This window comes from Phycodurus eques, chromosome 11 (genome assembly GCF_024500275.1).
Source record: "Phycodurus eques isolate BA_2022a chromosome 11, UOR_Pequ_1.1, whole genome shotgun sequence".
Taxonomy (NCBI): Eukaryota; Metazoa; Chordata; class Actinopteri; order Syngnathiformes; family Syngnathidae; genus Phycodurus; species Phycodurus eques.
In genome coordinates this window covers 4324873-4351565 of record NC_084535.1, presented here as the reverse complement: position 1 = coordinate 4351565, position 26693 = coordinate 4324873, and the positions used below count along the sequence as shown (strand labels likewise).

The following is a 26693-nucleotide window of genomic DNA, read 5'->3' as shown; positions in this document are numbered from 1 at the left end:
AGAGTTGTTTGTTTAGGGAAGAAAAGGACAAAATCATCGGACTCTTGATTTTGTACTGTAAATCCTGGGTGAACGGAACGGGCCATATGTGGCCCCCCGGCCATACTTTTCCCAACCCTGCTTTATGACACCACCTTTACGGTGACGGTTTGATTTTGCAACAGATTATTTCAGTTTTGTTGGTTTTCTATGGGGTAAAATCGTTTAAAAATTCAAGCAAATCTGAGTTTGAATGTTCCGCCGTCTTTGTATCGTCATTCAGTTCAGCCTTTGCCAGCTGCCCTTTTTGTTCCAACGTGCAATAGAAACAAACCTTTTTTAGTGTGCAAATGCAGAAGATAATCCCGTTTCTGCGCCGCACGGATTAAAGTAAACGCCAGACATGCTCGGAAGAGCCACTCTGTTCCAGCCGGGTCCTCTTTTATGCCTTGGTGGCGTAACAATGCCAGATTATTCTCCTTTCTAAAACTTTGTCCACGTTCTCTGCGGCCATATTTCTGTTACATCATACCGAGGGCTAGATTACATATGTTTGCGCCATCAAAGCATTAGCGGCGTCCTTTTTGGCCGACCAGCCGCCCGTGTGCTCCGCGATTAAGCGTCCTTAAGTGATTTTTCATAGCCGGTTTCATTTACTGGTGTTTTAAATGTGCTTTGGCTAAGCCCATTGGCCTCTTATGTCAACACGCTGCTCAAGAGATGGAATTAAATGGATTTAGGGGGGATGTGCCTTCCAGTCTGTGTGCGTGTGTGTGTGTGTGTGTGTGTGTGTGTGTGTGTGTGTGCGCGCGCGCATGCTCGAACATGCGTAAAGTTTGTTTATGCTTGCGGGCGTGAGCACGCGCATTTATTGTATATGTGAGTGTGTATGCATAGGTTGATTTTTGCAAACATGGTCGCTTTATGTACAATCTTGCAGTGTTTGTGTGAGCGCGTGTATGGGTGTAATGCCAAATCAGCCACCTGGTCCCATGTTGGGTGAGCAGCCTGCACTCATATCCTGGCCTTCATTTGGGAGCGAATGTGCAATGTGCAATGCAGAATTTTTCGTTTTGTTTTTATGTAATATTATGAGAATAGTCGTAGTTTTTTAGGGGGAAAAGGGCATACATTTTACGAGAATAGAGACTTATTCCGTTAGCCTACTAGCATAATTTCACAAATGACCTAACAATTCTTCCTACAAAAAATAGATATAATTTGAGAGTTGTATTTTTTGGAGGAAAATAATTTGCGCTTTTATTAATTAAAAAAACAAAACTTAATGAGCATTAAGTCTTTTTTTTTTTTTTTTTTAAATGTCAGAATGTGAGAATAAATTTGTTTTATTTATTTATGTATTTATTTTTATTTTTTTTAGATAAATGATAATGAGAGCGTAGTAGTTTTAAAGTAGTATTATTTTCAAGAAAAAGCTTTTTTTTTGTTTTTGTTTAAAGGTAGTCGAATTTCCTCAGAAGAAAGAGCTAATATTATGAAAATAATGTAGTCTATTAGGATGTAAGGAAATTTATAAAAATAAATAAAAAAGACCTACCAGTAATTTTGGACCTTTCAGAAAAACACACATAATACTATGATAATAAAGTAAAAAAAAAAAAAAAAAATGTGGGGGGAAAAAAAAAGATGTAATATGAGATTAGTCTTTTTTTAAGAAACAAATATAATATTGTCTGAATAAAGTTGTATTTTAAAAAAAAGATGTAATATGAAATAAATAAAAATTAAATAAATAAAGTCGTATTTTTTCAAGAAAAAAAATGCAATATTATGAGTAGGTTTTCATGTTTTGTACATAGCATATGTGGATTTGTGCAAACATGGAAGTTTTGTGTGCATGCATGCAGTGTTTCTGTGCGTGTATATTTGAGGTTTGGGGGGGGAATCATGTCCGTCTGGACTCTTAATCCCAAATCAGCCACCTGGTCCCACATTGGCTGCGCAGCCTGCTCTCATATCCTTGCCTTCATTTGGGAACCAATGGGATTAATCCTAATCCCGTTTATAGACACCCGTCGAGATCAATACTAAACTGCATTTAACTTGATTTGCCTTTAATCTATCACAAAGATGCTTAGTATACTGCATTAACCGTTGTGTCTAAAAGCCATCACTTGGGTCATAACTGTGTATTTTCCAGTGGCGTTTAAACCCAGAGGCCATTTTGAGTGTACAGATGCTGGGTAATCCTAAATTTGGGCATAGAGGGACAGTTTGATGGCGGCTGACCTGGTTTACGTCTCTCGCTCCTCTGCGTTTTCAAGCAACCTCCTTTTTTCCCCTCCCTTTTGGAATATTTGCATATTAATTTGAAATTCATTTGAAGTGTAATCATAGCAGCGCCGCTCGTGTGTATAAACACACACACACACATATATACACAGCGTGGTTAATTGTGGGTTAGATTTCCAAATCTCGGGGTGCAGCCTTACTCATTCAACTCAAAGCAGTATATCTGAGAGACGTGTGTTACAGCCCCCCCACGAACCTGCCGCCCCCCCTCTTTTGCCGTTTAATTGCTTTCATAAACAGATTAATTTGAAGGAGAGTGGGGGTGTTTAGGTGGGGAGGGGGGCTCTTAATTGCTAATCAGCGTTTCCATGCGGCTCCTGACGAGTTGAACAGGATCGAGTGTGTTTTCCATGCAAAATAACACACACACACACACACAAAAACATAAAAAGCCTTGGAGCTTGCTGAGCGGAACGGAAAGAGAGGAGGAAGTAGAACGCAGGAAGCAGAGGAGCAGGAAAAAAGGGAAGGAACCAGGAATATGAATGGGAAAGAAGAAGACGATTGAGCGGCAGATTGGCAAATGTCGTACCTGCATATGAACAAAAGTATTGAGACACATCGAGCTTCCCAATCCAACAGGCAGGCAGCAGCAACTCAGAAGTAAACATTCCAAATCGTTTAGTTTGGTCTGGACTCACTAATCTAATACAGTGCCTCGACTAACTCAACTCCCTTCGCAACCAGCAGCAGTTGGGCAGATGGAAGAATTCTTCGAAAAAGAGGCTACAATCTGTGTGTTACCACTCTCAGTTCAGGTTTACAGTAAAACTAGACATAAAACAAATACAATTACGATTGTGTTTTCAAAAGAACCAAACAACTTTGCCTGAGGGATGCCCCGGCTATCTTAATGCTAACACAATGGAAAACACTATTAACATGCTACTGGTTAGCATCGAAAGTTGCGGTTCAACGCATATAGGCAAATAATGTAGTAAAACAATACTTACCGTCATGTATTCTTATCCTCTACGGAAAATGACAAATATTACAGCATCTTACTGAGTCACAGGCGTAGTAGGAAAAAGTACTATTCTTCTTCATTTGTTTCTGCATGACTGTATAATACAGCCCACATCCACCTGTCCTCCGGGCCAAGGAGGAAAAGAACCATCTGGACTGTTATGGAATCAAAGTTCAAAAGCCAGCATCTGTGATGGTATGGGGCTGTGTTAGTGCCAATGGCATGGGTAATTTACACATCTGTAAAGGCACCATTAATGCTGAAAGGTACATACAGGTTTTGGAGAAACATATGCTGCCATCCAAGCAACGTATTTTTCATGGACGCCCCTGCTTATTTCAGCAAGACAATGCCAAACCACATTGTCAAGTTAATGATTATTTGCTAAAAACAATCAAGTTTATCAGTTTGAACATTAAATATCTTAAACATTGAGTAAAGTGACTTGAGTAAAGTGTCTTTTTGTGTTCCTTTGTCAGCGGTGTTGGGCGACAAGCTGTTTGTGCTGTCCTTCCTGAAGCAAAGCCAAGTGGTCGCCATCTACCTCAACAAGAAGAACCCAGACTCCTCCGCCAATGCTGGCGGGGACGCGGACAAGCTCTCGCCCTCCAGAATCAAGGTACGCCAATGTCACGTGTGCAACTGCTCAAAAGATATTTCAAAAACGAGATGTTTGTGTCCGAATTGACAAGTGTAATTCGGAAGCTTGTTGATGAAGTGCTGCCTCCACCTTTGAAAATGCAATTTTTATGAGCGCTCACTTTTTTCTTCACACTCTCGTCTCCCGCATCTGATGGTAAATAACGCTTGAGTCATCGAAACTCCCTAGCGCCGCCTGTGGTCACGTTGGTAATGAAAGCTGGCTCTGCAGTAGAGGGCACATTTTCATGATTTGGGATTTAAAATTTTGATTTTAATTTAAATTTGAGAATTTTGAAGTAGACTTTTGAAATACAATTTTTAAATTAGAATTTTTGAAGATGCAATTTTAATTTTGTTTTTTAATTAAACTTTGGTGATTTGAATTTTTAATTTTCAAATTATATTTTGATTTAGTTTAGTAACATTTAATGTTAAATTTGAATTATTGACTCGTGTTTTTATTTGACTCTAAATCATTTTTCTTGTTTGAATGTTTTATTTATATTTTGAATGCATGTTCATCTTGAATTTAGAACCTTGGAATTTGAATTTTTATTTTGAATTTGAGTGTTGAATTTTTATTTTCGATGTATATTTTTAAAACTTGAGGTTTTACTTTTTATGTTTAATTTGAACTCCTAAAATATACTTTTTGTTTTAAATTTAGAATTGGAATTCAAGTTTTTCTCATTTTAAATTTGTATTTTTTTCTATTTGATTTAAATTTGAATTTGTTCTTATTCTTGATCTTTAAGGATATTTGGACAAAAACAGGTCATAGACCAATAGGAACAGTTTTACATTGTGTGTTTGCGGGGGTGAGCACGATATGTCTCGTATCAATTTTATTTGTATTTACACACCTGAGGCACCTGCAAACATTTCTTTGCCGTCATTCGCTCATCCTCTCTGCTTCCATTTTCTCAGGTTATTTTTCATCTTCCAATATTAATGTCTACTTTTGTTCTGTCAGGCTCAATTATAGCCATGTGCATATTTTGGGGGAAGGTCTGCCACGCTCCGCACGATAATGAGCTCTCCTGGCACTTTTTGGTTGTACGGGAACATGAACACGCACACACACATGCAAGGAAACCCATAACTTTGTAAATCATCCCAAAATGGCCTCACTAGCTACACACAGCATACAAAACATGAGAAGACACATTTTCTAGGCGTAGTAGTAATGTTACATACACTATATAACCTTTGTTTCTAACCGTAAGCCAAGACACAAGAAGCCAGCAATTAAAAAAAAATAAAAAAAAATAAAATAAAGGGCTGAGGGATACAATTAGCTTAAAGGAAGTGAACTAAAGCTTGTTTGAGTGAATGAAGGAAGGACACATCAAAAAGATAAGCGCACACTCAGGCACACAGTGGAGAGAGAGGCGGGGAAAAGGCAGAATAAATTGAATTTTTCAGATCAATGAGAGGTGTTGGGTCAAAGAAAAGAGCAGTCACTTGTGAAATCAGAAGCAGGATGTCTAAAAAAAAAATGACATTCCACAAACCAAAACTTGTTTATTAGAAAAATATTTCAGTGTAGTACGTTACGATCTGAGGTTCAGTGGTCCGTGTGTGTGGGGCTGAATGGGAATGATGGCGGCCCAGCAGATGATAAAGAGAACAAAATGTTGCCAAAAACCACTGAATGGGAGATCACTGACAGATTGGGAAAACGGGGGGGGGGGGGGGGGGGGGGGGGGGAATCAGTGGGTTAATAATAACACACTATATCTACTCTGCGCACACACCCTCGCATCTCTTCATATATATATATATATATATATATATATATATATATATATATATATATATATATATATATATATATAATTTTTTTTTTCTAGCGTTTGCTGGTCAGCAATAATCAGAAAGCACTTTTCTGCCGGGCCGGATTAGTTCAGCCCCCCTCTTCCTGCCACAACTCCCCTCCAGCTTAACCCACTGGACCAGAGCGACGTGTGCATCTACTGTGTGTGTGTGTGTGTGTTTGGGGAGTGGTTGTGTGTGTTGCAAGCACACTGTAACATGGCTGCATTCATACAAGGGTTGGGCGATTGATCTATTTTATCGATTAAATCAATTTTTTTTTTTTTTGTCAGAACGATTTATTTATTTTTGGAAATCTTTTCTGTGGCGGCTTTTATAGTTCAAAGCTGATGTGCACTGCTTCCATTAACAACATGGCTGCGAACAGAGAAGAGCTAGTTTCCGATAGCAGAGTCAGTGTTGAGAACTTAGTGAGTCGGTCGCTACATTTAGCGACTTTTCGACCCTTCTGGCAACTATTTTTGTAAAAAGCGACTCGCGGCTTGGATTCCCGCTCATAAACAGACAACATGAGCGGACTCATTTTCACCCCGCACTAATTATTGATCCCTCCATTTTGTCATTCATGCTGTTTTCACTGTAGAAATCTGCCAAAATCTTGTTTACTCAGAAAACATTCCGCCCTCTACTGGATGCGGTAAGATGTCGTTACAGCGCGCTGCACATTGTTTCCCAAAGTAAAAGCAGATGTTAGCAAATGTCTTATTTTGATGAAACACAAAGATATTCAGTCTGCTTTCATGAAGAACTATAGAAATCTGAGAATATTTACTGTTGAGAGGAAATTCAGAGTATTTGGTCCGTTTTAAGTTGAACAAAGTCTCTAAACAATTCATCGATGATCAAAATTAGCGATTGATTTGACAATCGATAAGTTGTCGAGTAATCAATTCATCGTTGCGCCTCGAATAGAAATGTTTATGTTTGTATCGTGGGCAGGTGACGAGCGTGGAGGTTGCAGGGTGGGCGCGTCGAATCCACCAAGGCGTGGCTCTCAACCGGCGGGAGGACGTGGCGCTGTGCTGGTGGAGGTCCGGCGAGCACGAAGAGGAGGTGTGGCCCTGGACCCCCTTAAACATGCACAGGAACAACCTGGTCCTGCTCGCCTGCTTGCCCTCGGAAGGTCTCAAGGTGACAACTCTTGACGATTCTTCTCATTGTCACCTACATTGGCAACCTGAATTCTAATATTTGCTCCATGAAATTGAATTGAATTGAATTGAAATTCTCAACAATCTATTCTCTTAATTTTATAGTTCTTTTCTTGGCTGCACTGTTTTGATTATTGTATGTGGATGTTAAATTAAAAAAATTCAAATTTGCTAGCTAGGTGGCCCACAATAATGTCAGCATTTTTTTATCCCCTGATTGTTTTGAGCAAAACTTGTGTTTTATTTTATTTATTTGTTTTAATTTTATTTTATTTTTTTAGTATTGATGGTTCCTCGAATTGCAAAGTGGTAGTTGTGGTATTAAAAGATGTCCCCACTGAAGCCCAGTTACCAAATGCTATAATATGCTGCAAAAAAACATTTTCCTACATGTTTGGCAGATTTTGTCATGGTCCGTTGAAACCAAAATTGAACTTTTTGGCCATAATTCCGAAAGGTATTTTTGGTGCAAACACAACACTGCTCATCGCAAAAAGAAGACCACAACAACAGTGAAGCATAGTGGTGGTGGCGCCATCATGCTTTGGGGCTGTTTTGACATAACAGTGCTAGAAAGCAAAAATATGCCAGGAAAAGTCAACTAGAACAGCTTAAATTTATGAGGGGTTAATCAGAGAAACTTTAAATGGTGGCCACTGTGTGCTGCTGACTCTCATTTAACATGAGTTTGAGTGATAATAATTCATTTGAATTATAGGCATCGTTCAAGCCACTCAAGGTCACCGTACAAACAAAGTTAAAAGAAATCCAGGAATACAAATACAAATTAACGGAACGTACAACATCAATGATTTGTCTCAGTCTCATTTTATTTATATCACAAAAACCTGGCATTTGAACAGGGGTGTGTAGACATTTCATATCCACTGCAGGCGCTAAATAGGAATACGCATTCAGTTGATTTTGTCTCGAAGAAATAGGTTAACATTTCCCAACAAATAAAACGTGCTGTTTCCTTTCAGTGCCAGTCATGCTCTTGAAGTCAACCATCCGCTTATTTTATTGTGCGTACACTGAGGGCGCACAAACACAAGAGCGCCGTTTTGGATTGCAGTCGTGTGCTCCGTGTGGGTGTCGGGATGTTCGTCACTTATAGGGTGGCGCCTCGCTCGTCGCACCTCCGCGCGCGGCCGTGTTGAATATGCAGCAGCGGCAGCTAAGCCGGCGCCGCGGCGTGAAGCGCGACGCCCACACGCAGCATCCTCCCGGCCTCTGGCGGGACCCCTCCCCGTCAGCCAGTTGGCCCCGCTCCCAAAAAATAAAAATAAAAAACACGCGAGAGAGGGGCTTAACTCTGCGCGGCGCGTTCTTAAATATTCACCTCGTGGAGGCGAGAGCGAGGACGGGCGTTACCAATCAACACATGAATATTGAAATCATCAAAAGCAGATGCTGCGAGTCGACTCTTTATTCTCGTCGTTGTTGTTTTTTTTTTTTTTTTTTTTTTTTTTTTTTTTAAGGGAGCGTTTATCATACTCCTTCACCTCTTCACGGTGTCTCCCCACTCCTCCCTCCTTTAAGAACACGGCGGCCCTCTTCTGCGTCTAATGAAAGCGTTTGTTGTCGGGGTGTTTTCAGATGCGCAGCGTGAAATGGAGCAAGCGCTTTACACCAGCGACTTGAATCGCTCCCAGCCTCGCGTATATGTTCCCCTTTTGTCCACCGCGCTATCTGCCGCGTTAAACCCATTTTCTCTTGCCCAGTCTCTCGGCATTTGTAAAACTCCAATTTTTCCCTCTATTTAATCTTAATTCATATTCCCCCATTTTCCATGTAAACACCCACATAAACACAGAGGCATGTGAAGAGGCTGCATAGTAGAAGTTCAATTCAATTTTTTATACAACTATGGAAAACCGTTTGTTAGTCGATATCCCCGATAGCCATCTTAAAGTTCGTGCACTAGTACGACCTTTGTCCTAACGAGTAAGATAATGCAGCACACTCATAGCGCACAGATGCCAACTAGTGTGAAGTTTTGGTTCACTAGTAACATGGAGTTGTCCCACCAATATGCTAAAGTTGTGCAGAAATGTCATACAGTTGTGGAATGCAGTAGCTGAAAAAAATAGAAAAAAAACATACTTGTTCTACTACTGCGCTGAATTGACGAATAGTGTACTAGTAGATGGACCTTAAGATGAATATCAAGGATATGGAATAAATGCGCAAACGATTTTGATCCTTCATTCCTCTCGACACCAAGATATACACGCACACATGCTGCATTATTCCTAATGAAATGTAAACAGCAGATGAATGTTTTCCTCCCGACACATGCGCGTGTGTATGTACTTTTATTTTTTCCCCCCCGGTATCTGTCGCCAAACTCTTTCCTCTCTCTATTTGCCGTTTTTAATTGCTATTTACTTTGGCGCTGTGCTGCGTGGTGGCGCAACAAGAAACACCCTTAAAAAGACGGTCCGCCTTAAATGAAAACAATTAGTTTAGACAGAGGAGGAAGAGGGAAATATTTTTATTTCACCACCACTACAAGAACACTGTATAAGGTAAATTAGCGACGTATCATGTATTCATTTGCCTCAAGGTCGGACAGGAGAAAGCCCATTTTTCCAAAACTTATTTTAAAGACCCTGTAAAGTGAACTCAGAGGTTTGTTTGTAAATATATACGTTTGAAGATGTTAGCTGAAAACGTACAAAGACTGAGACCTATCTAGTACTCAGTTGTGGATATATAGATTTAAACTGTTTTTCACCATTTGAGTTTTCCTGATTTTTTTTTTTTTTTTTGGGGGGGGGGGGACAGAGCTAAAACGTTGCCGAGTGACGCACTTCGGCTCGGGCACCCCTATATATGAATTTGAGCACCTTCGTTCACATCAGCGGTTATCCGGCGCAATTGCAATGTGCAGTTCACTAGCGAGGCATCCCTACACCCCAAAAACGCATCTTCCCTTCCGATAGTCCACTGCCATGGCTGCTTTAGAGCGCCTCGTTGTCGGCCGTGAGTGGCCGCACATCACTGAGAAAAAAGCAGAAGATCAAGGATGGGGGAAAAAAAAAAAAAAAAACATCCGATGGGGCAGCTGGCGTGTGGGCTTCCCGCTGTCATGGCTGCTTTAGAGCGCCTCGTTGTCACGGCATAGAAACGCGAACCAGTTGGATACTGTACATCCCAGCCACAATGGGATTTAAGCGGCTATATTTTCGCAGCGCAAACATTTTGTTTTGTGTGGGGATCGCAAAGATGATAGTCAAGGTAGCGTCCATTTGTAGTAGTTGTATTTGATTCACAGTTGAGCGGTGGCGTGTTTTCAGCACATTCAGCGGACCCGCCCACGGCTTTTGGTGTGTCAAATTTAGGAGACAAGTGGTGCACACATTTTTTGGGAGAAAGCGCTGCATGAGAAATTTATTTTAAGAGACATGAAAAGTTCTGGAATGTAAAATGCGTAAATACCCGCAAGCTTTGAGCGTCCAACTAGCAACAACAATGAGGTTTGCTTGGCGGTTGCTAAAGGTCGCTAACCCTAGCTCTACTGTTCGGCTTCATTCCCAATGGCCCAACAATTATGGTCGTTAGGGATATTAAAGGTGTGCGCAGTATTTTGTGTAAAGCAATATGCTGGAAATGTATTTTAAGACATGAAAGACTCCCACTAGTGAATCTCACTAGAAACGCACATTTGTTTTGGGCCCAAAACTTCAGTTCAAATTCAAACACTAAAGGTGTGCAGAACAATTTGCGGTTTCTCCCACTCTAACCCAATACACCTTCAGAGAAAACTTCCCGTTCCCATCATCCCCCCAACCCAGTTTCCCTTCCCCGCCCATCCCATCAACCCTCGACTCTCCTCCAAGTGCCTCCATCTCCGCAGCCCGTCTCTCTTCGTCTTTCTCTGCTCCGTGAGCTGGAAAATTGGCTTCAAAAGGCCACTGCTGTGAACAAGGGCCAGCCACACAGTTGGGCCCGTCCGCTTTATCTTTCACGCCACGGAGGGGGCGCGAGGGGGGGTGGGGGGTGCACGCGGGGGGGGGGGGGGGGGGCTGTGCCAGCCAACGAGAGAGGAAGAACGAGTGAGAACGGGGAAGAATAGTTTTGAGCAGTCACTGAAACCAATAAGCAGGAGAAAGCTACTTAGCGGGGGCCCTCGCTGTCCTGTCTGCTTGTAGTTTTTCCCGGTCGTATTCGCATCTCTGTCTTCGCCCGCGTCCCGCCTCTAAGCATTCGTTGCCACTTTGTCCGACACTTTGTCCTCACACTTCCTCTCACTCAGGTGCTCACCGGCGCGATCGGCCTCGTTCAGCCTCAGAGGCTCTAAGAGGCGGCCAACGCAAAACCATTTGAAACCTTAAGGCATGTTTAGAACCCTAAACCGAGCTTTAAACCTTAACCCATTCTCAAAACTTTAATCCTGGCTTTCAATTCTCATTTGAAACCCTTACCCTTGTTTGATAACCTTACATTGGCTTTAAACCCTAAATTGAAACCCTAAGATTGATTTCAACTTGTAACCTGAAACCCTAAACATGGCTTGAAACCCTCATTTGAAATCTGAACGTTGGCATCAAACCCTGATTTGATACCCTAAGTCTTGTTTGTAACTCTAAACCAGGCTTTACACCCTAATTTTAAAACTTAATCCTTTTATGATACCCTAACCTTGGGTACAATCGCTAATTTGAATCCCTAATTTTGGTTTAAAGCCCCTAAATTTAAACCCATTACTGTTTTAAAATCTTTACCCTCGTTTGAAACCCTAACCCGAGGTCAGAACCCTAATTTGAAACCTTAACCCTTGTTTGAAACGCTAACATTGGTTTCAAACCCTAATTCAAAACCCTATCCTTGGTTTCAAATCCTAATTGGAGACCCTTGGCCTTGTTTAAACCCCTAACATTGGCTTCAAACCTTAATTTGAAACCCTAACCCTTGTTTGAAACCCTCATATTGGCTTCAAACTCTAATTTAAAACCATAACACTTGTTTGAAACTCTAACATTGGTTTAAAACCCTAACTTTAACCCCTTGGTTTCAAGCTCTAAATTGAAACCCTAACATTGGCTTGATGCCTTAAACCTGTTTTGAAACCTTCAACCTGACTTGAAACCCTAGTTTGAAACCATAACCTTGGCTTCAAACCGTAATTTGAAGCCCTGGCCCTTGTTTGAAACACTAACCTTGACTTGAAACCCGAATTTGAAGCCCAGGTATTCTGTCACACTTATACTAAACATCGAGCCGCCTCACGGTCACAAACATAAAATTGCTCACAGTTACTTGGAACAGAGGGTAAAAGAATAACCTGCCCTGCTCACTTCCTGGTTCTCCACCAATCAGCAGTCATTCTTGCCGAGTGATGCCTTCAATGACTTAGGGGAATTTAAGAAAATTTAATGAACAGATGGAACATAATGAAAATGTTCCTCTGGTCTTCTATGTATTTTTTACATTTACGTAAACTACCCATTCCCGGGGATGCCCTCGTCGTGCCGTGCACTGATCCCCCACTTTCCCGTCCTCGACCCCCAGGGAGCAGCAGGAGTCTTCTGCGGGGGGATTACCAGGAGCAGAAAAAAACCAAAAGAAAAAAAAATGCTTTCAGTAGACCATGCGCAGGCAAAACCGAGCCCCTTCCTTCCCCTAAGTCCTTTTTTGGCAGTTCGTGCCCAAGAACGGGGGGGGAGCACGGTGCCGGGCAGCTTTTGCAGGAGGCGATGGATCTTTCTGTCCACACGGTGAAATGAAACGGTGTGGTTTAGCAAAAGCCGCCACGCTCAGCGCGAGCCTCCGACGGGAGCTTTGCGGCCTTGCTTAAATCCCTCTTGAAAAGACGACGACGCTCCCCGAGAAGCTCCGCCGAGTGAGCGCGCAACTGTTGAGCCGCTCACGCGGCAGCTGGTTGTGATCCATGTGCCTCGTCCTCAATTGTCAACTCTTGGAATTGGACCATGTTGACCGAGGATTGTTGTTTGGGGCCGTTCCTCTCGCCGCCGAGGATGTTTGACGATGATGTTTGTTTATCGCTCGTGCTCGGGGAGAAGCTGCGCTTGTTTAACCTTGAGTTGAAAATGAAGAGCTTATCATTTGCGTCCTTGATTGACAGTCTGGTGTTTACGGGCGTGACGCTTTCCTCTGTCCCAAAGAGGCTTCAAGGGCGCTGTGTTTTTGCTGGCCGGAACTCGGAAACCCTAAGATCGGCTTCAAACCCTAACTTGAATCCAAACCTACCTCATTTTAAACCCTATCTTGAATTGAATCCATAACTTTTTCTACAAGCCCTCATTTGAAACCCTGACGCAGGCTTGAAACCAGAACATTGGCTTCAAACCCTAATTAGAAACCCTAACAATGGCTTCAAACCCTAAATTAACTCTGGCTTGAGAACCCTAATTTGAAACCCTAACCCTGGCTTGAAATTCTAATTTGAAACCCTACATTGGCTTCAAACCACAACTTAAAACTATTCCCTTGTCTATGAACCCTAATTTGAAACACTACACTTTGGTTGAAACCCTAACATTTACTTTAAAACTGAACTTGAAGCCCTAACCCTTGTTTGAAACTCTAAAACAGGCTTGAAACCCTAACAGTGGGTTTGAATACAATGATAGGGTTTCAAATAAAGGTTAGAGTTTAAAATTAGGGTTTGAAGACAATGGTATGGTTTCAGGTTGGGGTTTGAAGCCAATGTAAGGTTCCAAATGAGGCCCCCAACTCTTGTTTGAAACCCTAACACAGGCTCTAAATCCTAAGACTTGCTTCAAAGCCAAATTTGAAACCTTATCCATGGTTGTAAAGCCTTGTTTGAAACCCTAACACAAGCTTGAAACTCTAATTTAAAACCCTAACCCATGTTAACATTGTCTTAAAACCCTAAACTAAACCCCTTATCCTTGTTTGAAACATTAACGAGCTCGAAACCCTAATTTGAAAGTCTAACATTGGCTTCAAACACTAACTTGAAACCCTAGCCCTGGCTCAAAACCCTAATTTGAAACCATTACCCTTGTTTCAATCCCTACATTGATTTCAAACCCTAATCTGAAACCCTACCCCTTGTTAACATTGACTTAAAACCCTAAGATGAGCCCTATACCGAAGTGGAAACCCTAACATTGGCTTCAAACCCTAAATTGTACCTAACCCTGGTTTGAAACCCTAATTTGAGACTATAACCCAGGCTTGATACCCTAACATTGTCTTCAATCCCCTTCGTATCCTCAGCTCGTGAGCTCAATGCAGACAGAAGGTGATCTTCTGGTTTGCACCTTCAGCAATCTTCATCCCTACCAGCTTCTGACCGTGGAAGCGCCCGCAGGACCCCAAGCCTCCAGAGAGGCGTCCTGGGCTAAAGCCTGCGTGTACGAATACGCCAAAGGTCGCCTGCAGCGCCTGTCCGCCGCCCGCGTCCTGCTACCTTCTCGTCCCGTTTCCTGCTCACATCACCCCAACGAAAGCCTCCTCCTCCTGGGCCTCAGCGACTCCTCCCTGGTGCTCTACGACCAGCGTCGGGGGGTCTCCCTACAGGCCTCCTGCCCCGTGCCGCCCACCATCCTGGCCTGGCATCCGGCTGGAGCCTTGCTGGTGGCGACGGGGGCGGCCCAACAGGGCGAGCTGATGTTCTTGGACGTGGGCCTGGCGCCCGTCAAGGTGGCGCTGGTGGCCGAGGATGTGACCCCCGCCGCCACGCTCGTGCTGGGCCGGCACCTACGCTGCCCCGGACCCCTGCAGAGACTGCAGTGGGCCGCGGGTCCAGAAGGAGGCGCCGATGAGCCGGATACGATGATGCTCGCCTTCCACGGGGGACTGTTAGCGGTCTTGAAATTACAACTGGGTATGTAGCGTACATTATGTCTTGAAACCCTAATTTTACACCATAACTTTGCCTTCAAACCATAATGAAAAAAAAACATTTTAAACCCTAACCCAGGCTTGAAAACCTAATTAAAAATCATAAGGCTGGTTTGAAACCCTAATTTGAAACCCTAAGATTTATTTGAAACCCTAATTCAGCCTTGGAACCCTAATTTGAAACCCTAGCCCTGGCTTGTGGACAGTCTTAACAAAGGTAACAGTCTTCTTGGTCCTCGGTTGCGGGTGGTCCCGGCAGCTCCACTGCCTCCTCCAGTTAATTTGTGGACGGACGCAGCCTTGCTCTCAGAGGTCATTCAATAACCGCCCCGGGTGGCCGAACGCACCCCCGCCCTCCCCTACCCTCCTTCCCTTCCAGGTGCATTGTGGGGTGCAGTTTTCCGATAAATCGTTTGCGGTGGCCGCGCTCTCCCTCGGGGTCCCTGATAAAGTTTGCCAATCAAAATGTGTTGGCAACACACACGCACTCAGCGTCTCACACACACTCTTTAATTGTGACATTGGCGAAGACCATGTGTCTGTGTGTGTGTGTGTGTGTGTGTGTGTGTGTGTGTGCGTGCGTGAGAGTGTAAAGGCCACTGTACACCGAGGGATGAGGCCAAACCCGATTGCTTCTGCAACTATTTTCGTGAGAGGCCAGTCGGTCGGCGAAAAACAAAAACTCTGAATCTCAGTTGCACCATGTGGCAACTCGCCAATGAAAATGCACGTAAGCCTTCGCTCACGCTAAAAAAATATTTTGATATAGCTTGAGCCATAAAAATGCAGTATATAAAATATCAGTTATTGTGTTTTATAGCACTTAACACTTACAATACTCAACTATGTTCATGAAGTAACCGAGCGGTACGTACCACGGCAGGTACGTTTGAGTGAATGGGACCGAGCGAGTGAGCCTCTTTTAAAAATATCGACACTCTCGCTTTTATTCTCGCCCACGTCCTCTCTCTGTATAAACTTGTTTCTTTTTATGGTTTATAAAATATAGTGTATGTGCAGCACCATAAGACGATACAGGCTCGCTGTTCACCGCGTCTATATAGCCAATGTGAAGGAGTGAGTCGCCAACTGTCATTTTTGTTGCGATGGGCCCGTCCATTCGGGTTCAACTGCATTGTGCGGCGGGCCTAGGAGAGAGAGAGTATGTGTGTGTGTGCGTGTGTGTGTTTGTGTGTGCGTGTGTGTGTGTGTGTGTGTAGATAGAAGACGGCGTTTACATGCATGAGGAAAGGGGAGGGTGTCCTCTAACAATGGCGTTGCCTCCTCTGATGGCGTGCCAACGTTTTGATGAAGGAAGCGACTGCACATCTTTTTCTCCATGATAATCCCCCCACCACCACCAAACTCACACACACACACACACACACAGTCGTTTGTTTGCGCGCACTTCTCTGTGTTGACTCCTTTGACAAGGCTCGCTACATGACAGAGTGAAGAAAGACTTGGCCTAGCTCCAACGTCTTTTTATGTTTTTTTTCTCCCCCCCATAAGAGGAAAGAAGCTCGCTGGCGCAAACCCCCACAAACACCCCACTAAACACCCACCTACCCACCGGTCCACCCCCCAACCCAGCCGCCCCCTGACTGCGCAGAGATATCTCATCTGGGCATGCACGTGTGACGAAAAGCGGGCCTGTACCAGCAGCAGTAATGGAAGAACAGCGAGGAAAATATTGGGAATGGGAATTAGGCGATCCAGGTTTGTGTGCCAACCCAGGCTTGAAACCATAACTTTAAACCCTAACCGAGGATCAGCACCCTGATTTGATAACCTCCATTTTTCTTCAACCCCATATTTGAAAGCCTAATTCGAAACTGACCCTGGTTAGAATCCCTGATTTGAAACCCTTGTTTCAAACCCTGAATTCGAAACTCTAACCTTGGCTTCAAGTTACTGTTTTCTTAGTTGTCTTGAGTGAGCCACACACAAACACACACACGCACACGCACACACTGCAGCAGATGTATTTACACACATTAGCACACTCTGTTAGGGATTTGGGGGTTGCTAATTGCTAGCTTGTCATTTTAATTGCCTCGCACACGAACGCACGCACGCACGCATGCACAGACAAAAATAATCACACATACACTTTCCTCCATTGATTTGACACACAAATGAAAGCAGAAGATCATTTTAAGGCTCATCCAATCAGAACGCACGTTCATTTGAACTCATATGTAAACATGGGTGTGAATGTGGTTACCCCAACAACACTCCTCCCCCAGAAAATAAAGCTAATCGGGTCACAGTGGATCATGATCAGCCCTGGCCATTCATCACGCACACACACGCACACATGCGCACACACTGGTGCTGGCGGCTAGGTTACCGGAGCTCATTGGTTCATTATTCAGTTGCCTTCTAATCTTCTCATACACAGACACAACAAAAAGCAAAAGCACAATCAAGCACCTCTGGTTCAAGTTATTAAAAATAAATACATTAAAAAAAAAAAAGTTAGTTAACTTGACTTATTGGCTATGCACTTTTTTTGAGGTAGTTATTGATTTTAGAAAATGTTTTGTGTGTGTAAAGTGTTTGTTTTACTTTGAAATATTTTTGTGTTAATAGGCGAATCGAATTTGCATTTTATAAACTCAACAAATTCATTGTTGTAACCCTGATTTAAAAACCCTAACATTTAAAACCAAACCCTTGCATGGAAACCTAATTTGTATCCCTAACAGGCTTCAAAGCCCGATTTGAAACATTAACCCTTTTTTGAAACCCAAGCTGTGGCTTTAAACCCCAATTTGAAATCCCAAACCTTATTTAATACTTAAACCCAGGCCTGAAACCCTGTCTTGAAACCCTAACCCAGACTTGAAACCCCAGTTTAAAATCCTAACCTTTGTTTTAAACCCCAACCCAGGCCCTAATTTGAAACCCTAACCAGGGCTCAAAACCCCAATTTGAAACCTTAACCTTGGCTTCAAACCCTAACTTGTTGAATAATATTTCCACTCTTAAGCCCTTCTGTTGTGTTACAGGTAAACTTGATCTTGTTTTTTTTTTTATTTTTAATTTATAAATTTAAATTAAATATATATATATATATATATATATATATATATATATATATATATATATATATATATATATATATATATATATATTTCCTTTGCTTATTTTATTTATTTTGAATTAGCTTTTTTTTTTTTTTATGTATGACTTTTCATGATTAAACAATTGAACTGGTAATATCAAACTGACATAACATGTGGGCTTATCTAACTGTATGTCAGGAGTCGTAAGCGGGTTCCGGCTGGATCCGGTGCAGGTCCTCCAGCAGCGTCTGCACGGCGGTCAGGTGCAGGAGGCGCTGGGCGTGCTGGAGGCCATGGACTGGAGCGCCGCCGCCGAGCAGTGTTGGCACGGCCTGAGCGCCGTCGCCAACCACCTGCTGAGGCTGCCTCTGGACGCCCGTACCGAGGGTGGGTCTCTGGCTCCAATTCGAGTTTTTACATATTTTATACATTATACATTACAGTGTTGATTAATTCATAGTGGCTCCTTCTGGTGTGCGCGACTTTCCTACTGGGGGGCATATATTACAGTCATCCAGACACAAATGAAGAAGAGTTTCACAACTACTGTAAGTGACTGAGTGACATGCAATACAGCATGTCATTTTTGCAGAGGATAACGACTGTATACCAGTTCTGTGCCTTTCTGTGACTTCTCCAGTCTCTTTCTTGCAACCTGCCAATGACGCTTTGTGACACGCTAAACTCATTGACCACTTCCCTCTGAGAATATCCTGTCTCAGATGAAAGTGGGGACTGAGTTTATAGTATCATTAGCAGGTTGCAATGGAGATACTGGAAGAGTTACTGAAAGGCATAAGTGGTCATTGTAGTGGTCCATACATTAATTATTATTTTTTTCACTTTTTGGGAGTAGTTTATATATTTTGTTGATTATTTCTGCGTGCAGAGCAACTCGAAGCCGCGTTGGCGACGTTTTACGCCCCACCTGCGCCTCTTCCCGATAACGTCACGGCAGACTACAAGGAGCCAGTCCACAAATACGCCAGGCGCTTCTTCCACCACCTTCTCAGGTACAGCAGTTTGTTCATGGTTTGGAATACACAGTGAACACAAAAATCATGGATTTCCAAATCGTGTGTGTGTGTGTGTGTGTGTGTGTGTGTGTGTGTGTGTGTGTGTGTATATATATATATATATATATATATATATATATATATATATATATATATATATATATATATATATAGTGTGTGTGTGTGTGGCGATCCATGATTTTTGGATCTGTTGAAAAATTTTATGTTTTAAAAAAAAAAAAAAAAAAAAGCTGACAGTTTTGAGATCCAAATAGCATGCCTCTCCTAATTTTGTGAGTTTTTAAACGTTTAAGTAAAACTTTCTTTTTTTGTTATTTGGGGGGGAAATGTGGAGATAGGTGTTTTTACCTCAGAATTTTGAGATTAATAAAACATTCCCACACTCAAAGAAGAAAAATATATATGTGTGCATTGGGGAGGAGTTGGGTAAAAATGTATGTGAAAAAACAAACTCACATTTAGAGATACATGATTTTATATGTCCAAATTTTGTTGAGTTTTGTGTGTGTGGGTGGTGGGCTGAAACGCCAAGAATCTTTCGGGTTGTTGTATAACTGTGTATTTTTCCAAACTTTTGTTGTTGTTTTTTTATTTTATTTTATAAGTTAAATAAATAACCCGTTTGCAGATGCATTCGTTTTGTAATGCCAAATTGTGTCTTCTTTTTTTGAGATGGCATGTACTGCCAGATTTTTGACTGTTATTTTTTTAATTACAAAAAACACACATTTACAGGCTTTTTCTAAGGTAGATATTTAACAAAATATATTTTTATCCGAAACACAAAGAATATTTTTGGGTTATTTTTTGTGAATAGTCTTCAAATTTCAAAGTAGAAATTTCAACTTTTTTTTTTTAATTATTATTTTTTTTTTAAAAAAATTTGAAGATACATACATACTCTTTTCAAATTCCAAATGTGTTCCTTTGGTTTTGTTTTTTTTGCTGTAGAAGAATACTGTAAGTCATCTTTGGAGTGACAACATGACTACCAGGGGCTGTAGGATTGTGAAGTACCGCAGTCCAAAAGTGGTCTGTCGAAAAACAAGAAAATGACTCCCATTTCAGAGCTGTTTCAAGGTGTTTCGTCCTTCTGCTGATGTACATTTCAAACATCACGCACCTGTTTGCGCCGTCCTTTCATGCCGGCATCTGTTGACGTACGTTTGACTGAAATGGACGCTGTTGTTCACGGCCGCCGCAAGCATCTCTCCCTCCTCTTCCTCGTTGGCATCCCTCCCTTCTCCTCTCTTATCGCTCACCTGCATTCTTTTTCTCTCTGTTGACATCAAATGAAGGAGGACACACACACACCCACCAAGCATCTCTTGTTTTGTTTGTTCCATATTTGGCTCTTGACTACAGGAATCAAGTTTTGCTGTTTGGTAGCTTGCTTTCTGTATATGTCGAAAGCTCTTTCAATGTTTCTAAATGTCGTGAGTAAAAAAATATTTAGACTGCTATTTTACATTTGATTGTCTTTTTTTTTTTTTTCAGACATGAGCGCTTGGAGAAGGCTTTCCTTCTCGCTGTTGATTTGCAAGATAAAGATCTTTTCATGGTGAGCCACAGTCATTTTCATTTATGTGTTAAAACGGCTTAATACCAAGAGTTTTTCACTTTCCTTTTTCAATCCATTTTAGCGGTGGAGTGCATTTCAGTCAAATGAATTACTCAAAAAAAAAAAAAAAAAAAAAAAACTTGTCTTTCTAATTGAATTCATTCAGTGAAGAAACTCGTAACTAAAGTTTATTTGCATATCAAATAAATTTTCCCCAATTAAATGAATTGAAATGCCATTAATATATTTCAGCCCCCCAAAAAACATTGCAATTTTCCTCAAATTTTGGTACATTAATTGCTCACTTTAACGGTGGTATTTTTTAAGCTTGCTGTCTTTTCTTCTTTGTAACTTGAAAAACTTGTCAGTTGGGACACTTGTAAGCCAATGTACCACTGTATTTTGCTTTATGAGACAAGTTGTTTTATGGTCATTTTGTTTGCAAAAAAAAAATAAAAAATGCACGGGAAGTGTGAGAACGCTGGCGTGTACCTGTACGTCGCCACTTGGGAACCCTTAAAAACATGACCGCTGATTTGAAAGAGGTGCGAAAGATGTCGAACTAAGAAATGCCATCTCTAAACAGAGGCATCGCCGTCGTCTCCAATGTCCTGACACCCCCCAAAGATCGCCTCATTTAACGGGAAGAGGGGCCTTATGAGTGAACGACTCAATGGTATGCAGGATGGTCGTTTTACTCACCACAGCAGGCAACAACACTCTTTTGTTGACCACAATATGTGTGGACAAGTTTAAATGTGTTTAAAGCGTGTGGGAGGGGTAAAACTCTAAAAAAAAATAATAATAATAATGATAATAATTTAAGAAAGCACGGATTTTCTCATATTGAAGGAACATATCCCCCGCAATAAACAGGACTGTAGTAATTTTTATTTGGCAAAATTAAAAAACACATTTTGTTTGTTTTTCTCGGTTCCAGGTTAAAGCTAATCATTTTAATTAAAATTAATACCATTTGAGGAAATGGCACTTATGGGCGTTTGCATTTGAACTCTTCACTTTCACTTGATACAAATTGTAATAAGACAAAACTATTAAAGGCTTCCCACCTAATAGACACTTCCCCTACTGCAGCTGAGTATCCACTATTTCTGGAAATCCGTTAATTATGACCACCCCCCCAAAAAAAAAAAAAAATCTTGTGAATGGCAGCAGCTGCCTGCATAAAGTGATCCAATCCAGATCAGTGACACAATAACGTAAGCTAATGACGCCTTTCGGACCTGTTCCTTCTCATTGTCGTGCCGCGCACTCGTGAAGCGGCAAACCCAAAATGGCCTACAATAAAGGTGCGCCGCCACCTGAGTTTCACATGAAGTTCAAGAGGCTCCGCCGGCATTGTGCGACCTCTCTCGCTCTCGTTCGGCGCTCCATTCACGCCGGTGGCCTCGTTACTCGTCATTTGCATTTGACTTGTAACCCATTCAAGTGTCGGGGGAGCAGGTGTGACGGACGCCTTTTCAGCGGCCCCGGGCTCGCCCTCTTTCTTCCACTCCACGCTGAAATGCTCCTCCATGCGACGGACCCCCTTTTTTTTTTTTTTTCTTTTTTATCCAGCCGGGGGCCCCCCTTTTACTCTGAAACACTAATACGCAGCCCGAGTCGCGGTGAAATGGTGGAGCCCAGGCTGCGGACCTTGAAAGGGCGAAGTGACGGGGGTGGGTGGGGGTGTTGCGAAAGTAAAGAGGAAAGGGTGGTAGTAGATGGTACAGATAGAAAGTAATACGAGCAAGTCAGAAACGTAGGAAATATTGTACTTTATTAAAACATACAGTGATGACATAATTGAATTCAATGAACACTGCATCAATCGTCCATTGTGCTGCTCTTTCTGGTATACCTGCCTCGGTCTGCTACGGGGCAGTATAAGACTGTCAGACGGAAATGCTGTTCATTGAAACATAGCAACTCCTCTCAGCTTGTCAGTACGGCACGAATATTACTCATTCTTTGCAGAGGATAAAGAATATATGACTATGAGTAGTGTTATAATGTTGTCTATCTGTGTTGCGGCACCGCTTGTCTTCAGTCCGTGCCTTAAAGGATGATCGCACCGCGACATAGATGTTATTTAGCATTAGCATTAAGCTAGCGGCCTGAAGCATAAGCGATGTGATTTTAAATACATAAGGTGTAATTCTCTTCGTTCGAGGTTTAGTTTGACAGTAAACCTCAGCGGGGAGTGTGCTTAAATGGGTTTGAAGACTTTTCGAATGAATTGCTCACGGTTTGCCAAAATGCTGCTGATTGTGTAGTGAGTTGAGTTCACTGCCACAATACAGCGCTCGTATCGCAAGTCTGCGCTCGCAAGACGGTCAAGTCAGTTATTTTGAACCGCCTGCTCCGCTTTCTTCACTTTCTGTTCAGAAATAACAACACTGAATTTTGGGGATGTTTTGATTTGTAGGTGTACATCTAGAGTTCCCATTGTTCAAAGAGAAGCTATTATAAGCTTACTTTTTAAAAACTTTATTCTTAACATGCTGCACGGTGATGGAGTCTCTATCGTGGTGAAGCGGCGTTAACCTCGACGGAAATGGCGTTCGAAAGTTGAGCATTGTTAGCGTTGTTTTTTTGCCTCAGTGATCAAGCGTGCAGCAAAAGCCAACAGTGACATTTCACCTTCACCTCTAATTAGGCTGTTATGTTGCTTTAACCTGCTGCTGGGCTGGGCTGTTGGGAGGAGGGTGGGATGGGGGGGTTAAAACACTCCATCCTCACCCAACTCTTTCCGACTTCTAACTTGCCCGCGCAACTCAATAACGCATGGTCGGCTAGCTAAAATGTACACACACTCCACCCAGATGACCCAGCGTGATACTCACCCTACCCCGCCGCCACCGCCTCCCCCGGGCACTATTGTTACCCCGCTAACAATAGAGCTCCTCTCCAAAAGAAGAACGCTTTTGTTCAAGTAGAACACTTCAATGTCAGCCCAAATTGAAGGGGAGGAGGACGGCGGAGGTGGGGTCAGAAGTGTATCGGGGGTGTTTGGGTAGAGGCCGCGGTGGGGTACTAGTACAGGTCCTTTTTTTTTTTTTTTTTTTTTTTTTGGGTTACAGAGTCATTTGCAATATTGGGGTGGGGGGGCATAATTGCCGCTGTTCTGTCGCTCCTTAATTAGCTTTTGATAATGACTTTGATCATGATAAAATAAGCAATTAGGTCATTCCTCAAGTTCCCCTCGCTCTCTTACCAGCTTGTTAGAGCTTGATACCCGCTTGTTAATTAAATCCAAAAAATGCATGATGGCACAATCTGATGCCAGCTCATTTGTTCCCCTCAATTATATACAATACTTGTTTTGATAAGTTAGCACAACAGACAAAAAAACCTGCACAGAAAAATAGAACGCGACTGAAGCGGACCGTCCCCAAAAAAATGACAGTTCGCGACCGTACACCAAGCGATTGAACACCGCACATCTACTAACACACTGTAGCAGAAAAACTGACCCTTTATCGGGTTTTGAGGCTCCACATGCTATATCATACTGTACTGTACTCTTTTTTTTTTTTTTTTCTTTTCTTTTTTTAAATTGAACCACAAAAACATGCCGCAATTGTCAAAGAAGCAGTGGATTTCCACAAAGAGAGGAAACTGGCAACAATAAAGGAGAGAGTGTGGACAATTTGAACGGCTGTTGGCAGTGATTGATGGCCCCATTGCACCTGTGTATTTTGGCACCAGAGACTCTCCACGCTTAGCTTTCTAGCCACAGGTACATATAAATGTATTAATATAGATACAACATCATGATGACTGTGAGGCAGGCTAAACCCAACTATGGTATTTTTTCCCCCCACACTGATATTTTTGCATAAAATCCAAATAAATTCTCATGTTAACAAGCTCTTTGGACCCCCCCCCCCCCCACACACACACACACACACAAATTTGCGTAAGAGAACAAAACTCGCATTGCATAGCTCCTTGCTTGACAATCCAATACTGTCACAATCATGGGGTTTAAGACATTCATTCAACCACTATACAGATTTACACATTTTAAAATAAGTGCCACAACTCTTAAAATTTGTTCAGTTTTTAGCGGGATTAAATATGCTAAAAAATGTTTTACTATGGACTTCTCTTTCATCTTTAGCTGACGAGTAGCGCCGGACTCTCAACAAACGCTTAAGTATGGAAATGTGTAGTAAGTGTATTTTATCACTTGCACTAATTAACGCGGGCTTAATCCCTGGACATGAGTGTGCGCGTCCGCACTCACACATGTGCACACCTGTTAGTCTTGTGTTTGACTAGCACTTGTATCAGATAGACGTTAAGGACCTTCATGAATGCTAATTAGTCATCCGAGAGACAACAGAGAGCTTAATGGCGAGAACGTGTGATACTTCCCCATCATCCAGCCATCCCTGGTGTCAAGATTGCGGCGGAGGATAACTGCTAAAGACCGTTTTTACCATGTGGAAACACAGCGTTCGAGGTGGGGCAAATGAGCTGGCATCAGATTGTGCTATCACGCAGTTTTTGATTTAATTAACACGCGGGTATCACGCGCTAACGAGCTGCGAAGACAGCGAGAAGAAAAAAAAACTTGACGAATGACCTAATTGGTTATTTTATCATTATAAGAGGCTAATTAGGCGATGACAGAACAGCGCCAATTATGACACCCCCACCCCCAAAAATTGCTTCATTTCCTGGCACCAAGCATAAGCAACGCCCAGTATACTGGATACTGATTACAGTATTCTGTTTTACAATAATACTCAACTATATTCATACATTTATATGTACCTGTGGCTAGAAAGCCAAGCGTGATGTTGTACATTTTTAGCGTGTTGAATTTGGTAGGATCTCATATCTCATAGCCCCAAAAATGAAAATATTTTTAGGATAATGAAAACTTTGTAATTAGCATTTTAAAAACTGGTTACAATTGTAATTTTTTTGTACCCCAATATATTTTTGAAAAATATGGTATATGATTTGCAAATTAAAAAAAAAAAAAAATGTATTTTGAAGATTCTTTAGAAAAAAAACATTTTTACAAAAATATTCAACAATTTATTATAATTTTTAAAAATAGCAAATTATCGATTTTTCTATTTGGTTTGATTTGTATTTTTTTGCAACCTTCATTTTCCATTTCTTACTAAGGATATGAACATGGGTAACAATTTGCAAAACAATGAAACGAATTTTATTTTTCTTTCATTAAAATATCAAATCATTTTTAGCCTTGCGGAAAATTCCAGAATGTACAACTAAATTAGAATGGCATGCGGTTTTTGAAAATTGGGGCAATAAAAACCCGAATGGCACTCGAGAGTGCAGACTTGCACCAAGGCCGTACAAACCAATGCGCCTCCTGCACTCGTGTGAATTTAGTCTTCAAGATTCACAGAGAAACTAAGTGTCCGAAAAAAAACTACCCACCTGTTTCTGTTCATCCAGATCATGACATACCAACATGACCTCCTCGGCGGCGGTAATAAAAGCGATAGCGTTGCGATGCGTAAGTGCGGCTTAAATCCCATAAAGGGAGCAATCGTCATTTTTTATCCTGTTTGACAGCGACGCACGGCCCGTTAATGTCCGCCAGTTAAACTAATCCGTCATTTATTTGGACGTCACCCAAATATCAGTCAATATTGGGCTCTTAGGCTCCAACCTCCCGTCACCCCTCCCTTCGCTGAAAAAAAATGGGCCCGCTAAAACACGGGCCTCTTTATCAGCGCCGCTGTTAGCTGGCGCGGCGCAACCCCTAAAGCTCTTGTATAAATAAGATTAGTGTTGCGTTTGAACGGCGGGAAATAAGAGGTGTAATATCTGATGGTTTTATGCGCAGTATTACTGTTATCCCCGCTTAGTCGCCTTGATGCGCTTCTCTCCTCGCTCTCTCTCTCTCTCCCCCTCTTTTTCCTCAGTTCACGTTTGTTCATTGTTTTCTTCCCTTTCGCTCGCTCGCTCTCTGCACCATCCAGACGGCTTTATGAAGGGTAAGCTGGAATGAAGCGCCCCGCGTTCAAATGTTCATATTGTCCTGTTGGGTATGTCATGCAATATCGCTTCCTCGCTGTGCACATGCACGGGAGCACAAACACACACACACACACACTTTGCTATGATTTCCCATCTAAAAATGCTAATAAAACAAGATTTTGTACGTAAGGGAGATTAAAGATTCACATACTTAATCAGAGAGCAAAATAATTGCCAGTCATTTTGTAACGTTTTTGGAAAACAATGAAAAAAAACACAACAAATTCAACAAACAAGTCCAGTTTTCACGATTCAACCGTTGCC

General features: G+C 42.0%; 1 protein-coding gene across 2 annotated transcripts in view; it reads left to right on the top strand.

The window, feature by feature from the left end:
• Positions 1-26693, top strand: part of wdpcp (WD repeat containing planar cell polarity effector) — a 67664-nt gene that overhangs the window by 29103 nt on the left and 11868 nt on the right. For both annotated transcript variants that reach the window (XM_061690917.1, XM_061690916.1), the window contains 6 exons: positions 3739-3878; positions 6677-6868; positions 14101-14710; positions 17997-18185; positions 18688-18811; positions 20333-20396. In XM_061690917.1, the coding sequence (XP_061546901.1) occupies positions 3739-3878; positions 6677-6868; positions 14101-14710; positions 17997-18185; positions 18688-18811; positions 20333-20396 (1319 nt within the window). The remainder of the gene's footprint in view (positions 1-3738; positions 3879-6676; positions 6869-14100; positions 14711-17996; positions 18186-18687; positions 18812-20332; positions 20397-26693) is intronic.